This window comes from Rhincodon typus, unplaced genomic scaffold (genome assembly GCF_021869965.1).
Source record: "Rhincodon typus isolate 14 unplaced genomic scaffold, sRhiTyp1.1 hic_rhity00000411, whole genome shotgun sequence".
Taxonomy (NCBI): Eukaryota; Metazoa; Chordata; class Chondrichthyes; order Orectolobiformes; family Rhincodontidae; genus Rhincodon; species Rhincodon typus.
The window spans coordinates 59,832-64,728 of NW_025966049.1; the positions used below are offsets into that span (position 1 = coordinate 59,832).

General features: G+C 51.5%; 1 protein-coding gene across 1 annotated transcript in view; it reads left to right on the top strand.

The window, feature by feature from the left end:
* Positions 1-1,430: 1,430 nt before the first annotated feature.
* Positions 1,431-4,897, top strand: part of LOC125488326 (catenin delta-1-like) — an 8,705-nt gene continuing 5,238 nt past the window's right edge. Inside the window, exons 1-6 of the mRNA XM_048621293.1 lie at positions 1,431-1,604; positions 1,746-1,896; positions 2,558-2,747; positions 3,086-3,200; positions 4,147-4,231; positions 4,698-4,739. Coding sequence (XP_048477250.1) covers positions 1,431-1,604; positions 1,746-1,896; positions 2,558-2,747; positions 3,086-3,200; positions 4,147-4,231; positions 4,698-4,739 — 757 coding nt within the window. The remainder of the gene's footprint in view (positions 1,605-1,745; positions 1,897-2,557; positions 2,748-3,085; positions 3,201-4,146; positions 4,232-4,697; positions 4,740-4,897) is intronic.

Consider the following 4,897-nt stretch of genomic DNA (forward strand, 5'->3'; position numbering starts at 1 on the left):
CCGATATATAGGGTGTTGGCATTGTGGTAATGTCCCTGGATTACCAATCCAGAGGACCCTGGAGACATGAATTCTAATCCTATTGTGGCAGGTGGTGAAATTGGAGTTCAATAAAAATCTGGATTGCAAGGCTCGCCGTGTAACTATCGTTCATTGTAAAACGCCATCTGGTTCACTCATGCCCTTCAGAGAAGCAAACCTGCTGTCCATGCCTGGTCTGACGTACACGTGACTGCAGACCCACAAGCAATTTGGTTAACTGCTCTTAACTGCCCTCTGGGAAAATTAACGACGGGGCAACAAATGAATTCCACGAATGAAGAAAACAGCTCTCTGGGGTTTGCACAGTAATTGCCTACAATTCTTGAGGGCTTTTTTGATGGGATAAATGCAGAGGGGCTCTTGTTCACTGGAAGGGGTGTGGGTCGTTAGTACCCTCAGGATTTGGAGGTGGCCATTTTGGGGCTGAGGTGAGGAGAAACATCTTCACTTTGAGGGCTGTGAATCTTGGGAATTCTGTTTCGCCCTGCACGCACATGCGCGCACACACAGCTGTGGATGCTCAGTCATAGTGTCAAGAATCATACTGCGCGGCAACAGACCCTTCGGTCCAACTCGTCAATGCCGACCAGATATCCTAAATTAATCTAGTCCCACTTGCCAGCATTTGGCCCATATCCCTCTAAACACTTCCTATTCATGTCCCCATCCAGATGTCTTTTAAATGTTGTAACTGTGTCAGCCTCCACCACTTCCTCTAGCAGCTCGTTCCATACACGCACCACCCTCTGTGTGGAAAAAGTTGCCCCTTGGGTAAGACCTTGGCTATTCACCCTATCCATGCCCCTCATGATTTTATGAACCTCTGTAAGGTCACCCCTCAGCCTCTGACCCTCCAGGGAAAAAAGTCCCAGCATATCCAGCCTCTCCATGTAGCTCAAACCCTCTGGTCCCAGTAATATCCTTCTAAATCTTTTTTGCACCGTTTCCAGTTTAATACATCCTTCCTATGGCAGGGTGACTGGAATTATGTGCAGTACTCCAAAGTTGGCCCTACCGGTGTCTTGTACAACCTCAACATGATGTCCCAACTCCTATGCTCAACGCTCTTATCAATAAAGGCATGCATGCCAAACACTACCTTCACCATTCTGTCTACCTGTGACTCCACTTTCAATGAACTATTTACCTGCACCCCTAGGTGTCTCTATTCGACAGAACTCCCCAGGGCCCTAGCATTAAGTCCTGCCCTGGTTTGTTTAGCCAAAATGCAACACCTCGCATTTATGTGGATTAAACTCCATCTGCCACTTCCCGGCCCATTGGCCCATCTGATCAAGATCCTGCTGTACTCTTGGCTAACCTCCTTCGCTGTCCACTATAGCACAAAATTTTGCAAACTTACTAATCACACCTCGTATTTGATGACGATGAGAATATTCGAGATTGAAATGGAGGGCTTGCTGGATGCTGAGGGGACTGAGGGATTTGGAGTGTGTGGGAGAGTGGACAGGAGATCGGGGGTCAGCTGTGATCGTGCTGAGGGGCTTGATGGGCAGAAGGCCCACACCAGTTGCCTCTGGGAGAAGGAGAGAATCCCCTTGGTGTGACGGGAGGAGGGTGTGTGGTTAGGAAATTGGAATTTGGATTACACAGCTAGTGAGACAGGCCTGCAGGTTCAAAGGAGTTGGTTAGAGTTTGTGGCGGTCTCTCAGTATGTTGACCGTTGCCCCCTCTTCCTGCAGTATGGTCGCTATATTCGATCAGTGGTGCGACAGGAGAAAGGCTTGTCCAGTATCGCTGAGCGCCTCACGCATGAAAACGACCGGGTGGTCAAAGCTGTGTCTGGAGCTCTCCGTAATTTGTCGCTTGATGCCCGGAACAAGGAACTGATCGGTGAGTGTGGGATTTCCTCACCTATCCCATTTCCATCACCACCACCCCCGACCACCCCCCCCCCCCCCCCCCGCCAACAAAAAGTGTTCTGCTGAACTTCACCAGATAGTGTCTACAAGAGGCTAGGGATCCAGCTGCAAATAACTCACCACCTGACTCCCCCCAAAGCCTGTCCCACCATCTACAAGGCACAAGTCAGGAGTGTGATGGAATACCCCCCCACTTGCCCTGGATGGGGGCAGCCCCAACAACACTCAAGAAGCTCGACACCATCCAGGACAAAACAGACCCCATTTGATCGGCACCACATCCTCAAACATCCCACTCCCTTCCCCACCGACGCTCAGTAGCAGCAGTGTGTACCATCTACAAGATGCTCTGCAGAAATTCACCAAAGATCCTCAGGCAGCACCTTCCAAACCCACGGCCACTTCTCTCTAGATGGACAAGGGCAGCAGATGTAGGGGAATGCCACCCCTTGTAAGTTCCCCTCCAGTCCACATATAACCTAATTTCCCTTTGAAAGTCTGTCTACAACTACGCTAACCCTTCCATCGAAGACCATCCCTCTAGACCTCTAAGTCTGCTTGTGAAAGCCCCACATGACTCTGTACAGTAGATATGGTGTCTAATTCTTTTGTTACTTCCTATCTATTTTCAGGTAAACACGCTATGCCCAATCTAATTTGCAATTTGCCATCGAGCCAGGATTCCTCTCCCAGTCGGAATGAGGACACCGTTGTGTCGATACTCCAGACCATCAACGAGGTTGCCATCGACAATGTGGAGGCTGCCAAGAAGTTGAGAGAGCTGCAGGGTGTTGAGAAGCTGGTGTTGATGAACAAGTCCAAGTAAGGCTGGGTCATTGGCAGGTCACTGTCTCACAAAAGGTTCCCCACCAAATGTCGCCAATCCTCATTCACTCCCATTGTACCCAATCCCAGTGGATCGTACCCAATCCCAGTGGATCGTACCCAATCCCAGTGGATCGTACCCTGCCCAATCCCTCCCATTGTACCCAATCCCACTGGATCGTAACCCTTCCCAATCCCTCCCATTGTACCCAATCCCACTGGATCGTAACCCTTCCCAATCCCTCCCATTGTACCCAAACCCGATGGATCACACCTGCCTCCTGCTGGAGAATGGACCCACACGTTGACTTGTGTGTTCTTGTTGATGTGTTTAGCAGCCGCTCTGAGAGAGAGATCAAGGCAGTGGGGACTGTGCTCCAAACCTTGTGGGGTTACAAGGAGCTCCGCAAACAACTGGAGAAGGACGGGTGGAAGAAAGCCGACTTTCAGGTAAATGTTTGAGAGCTGCCTTATTGTGTTGGAACACACACAGCAATGGTTCATGTGGAGAGGGTGGGGCCCTTCTTCCCGGAACAGGGAACAACAACAATGAGAGTGAAGTGAGGTGAGGGAGTGCAGTGATGGTTTCCCAGACTGCTTCCTTAGATGACAGGACTGACATATGTAGAGAGACTGGATCAGTCAGTATTATATTCACTGAGGTTTAGAAGAATTGGGGCGGGGGCGGGGCGGAGGGCGGGGAGCGATGGGGTGCTCTCTCAGAAATCTGTAAAATTCTAACAGGACTAGACAAGGTAAACACAAGAAGGATGTTCCCCATGACTAGGGGAATCCAGAACCAGGGGGTCACAGTCTGAGGATACGGGGTAGGACTGAGATGGAGAAGAAATGTCTTCGGCCAGAGAGTGGGGAGCCTGGGGCATTCACTGCCACAGAGAGTGGTTGAGGCCAAAACATTGTTTTCAGGAAGATGTTCTTGGGGCTAAAGGGATCGAAGGGAGAAAATGGGAACACGAGACTGAGTTGGATGAGCGGCCATGGCCATATTTGAATGGGGGACCAGGCTCGAAGGGCTGAATGACTTGCTCCTGCTCCTAGTTTTTCTGTTTCGATGAGCTCTTTAATGCAGTGGAGGGGTAGATTGGGAGAAATTTTTCTTGGTGTGAGGAGGGTCAGGAACTGGAGGGACATGGATTGAAGAGAATTGGGAGGAGACCCAGAGGGGTGGGAGGATAGGACACCATTTTGGACAGTTAGTCGTTGTGATCTAAAAGGGCGGTGGGTCAATCAGGACGCTCCAAAAGGCAATGTGGAGGAAAGACGGGGAACAGAGGTAGGATCTGATTAGTCAGCTCATCCACGGGGCTGAATGGCCTCCTCCTGTGGGCCTATAGCTCTCACCCGGTCTAATGTACCCTCTTTGGCTTTGTTATAGATGGTGGCGGCCACGAACCGTGGAGTTTCGGGAAATGCCTACGATGACAGCACTCTGCCCCTGATTGAGAAAAACCAGCGGGGAGGTGAGGGCTGGGGAGAGTGGTGGGTTTGGAGGGGCCAGGGCAGGAAGCTGCACCCTGATATCAGGAGGGAAGTGACAGTGAGCAAGTTACAGGAGGCTACATGGCAGCCTGGAGCCACACTGGTGTTTGGGTGAGGGCTTCGGGAAGGGGCTATTGCTGGAGTTCAGGAGAGAAAGGTCACTGGGGCTTACAGAGAGGTAACTCCAGGGGCTATATGGGGCTTCAGTGGGGTAGGTGGGGTGTGTCTTAAGCAGGAATGATTCTGGGGCTAGGATCTCCCTGGGGGTGTTGGAGCGGAGATCTCCCTCATTTTGGGGGTGGGGTGGGTGGGAGTTGGAGCCCAGATCTCCCTGAGGCGGGGTTAGAGCAGGGATCTCCCTGAGGAATTAGACTTCCTGAGGGGGTCGGTTATTTACCCCAGGATTAGCCGAGCTGAGTCTTTGATCCTATGCTGCTTTTTTTGCAGGAGACAAGAGGGAGATGATACCCATGGATGACCTTGGGCCAGGTTTGTATCAGTCTCTCCCCCCACCACCCCCCTCCCCGTTCGCGCTGACGTTCAGACTGAGGTGGGGAAGGGCCTGTCTCATCCTGCTCGCGCTGGCCCTCAGGAACTGGTTACTGTGGTTCGTTCTCATCACCTCTCTCTCTCTCTCTCTCTCTCTC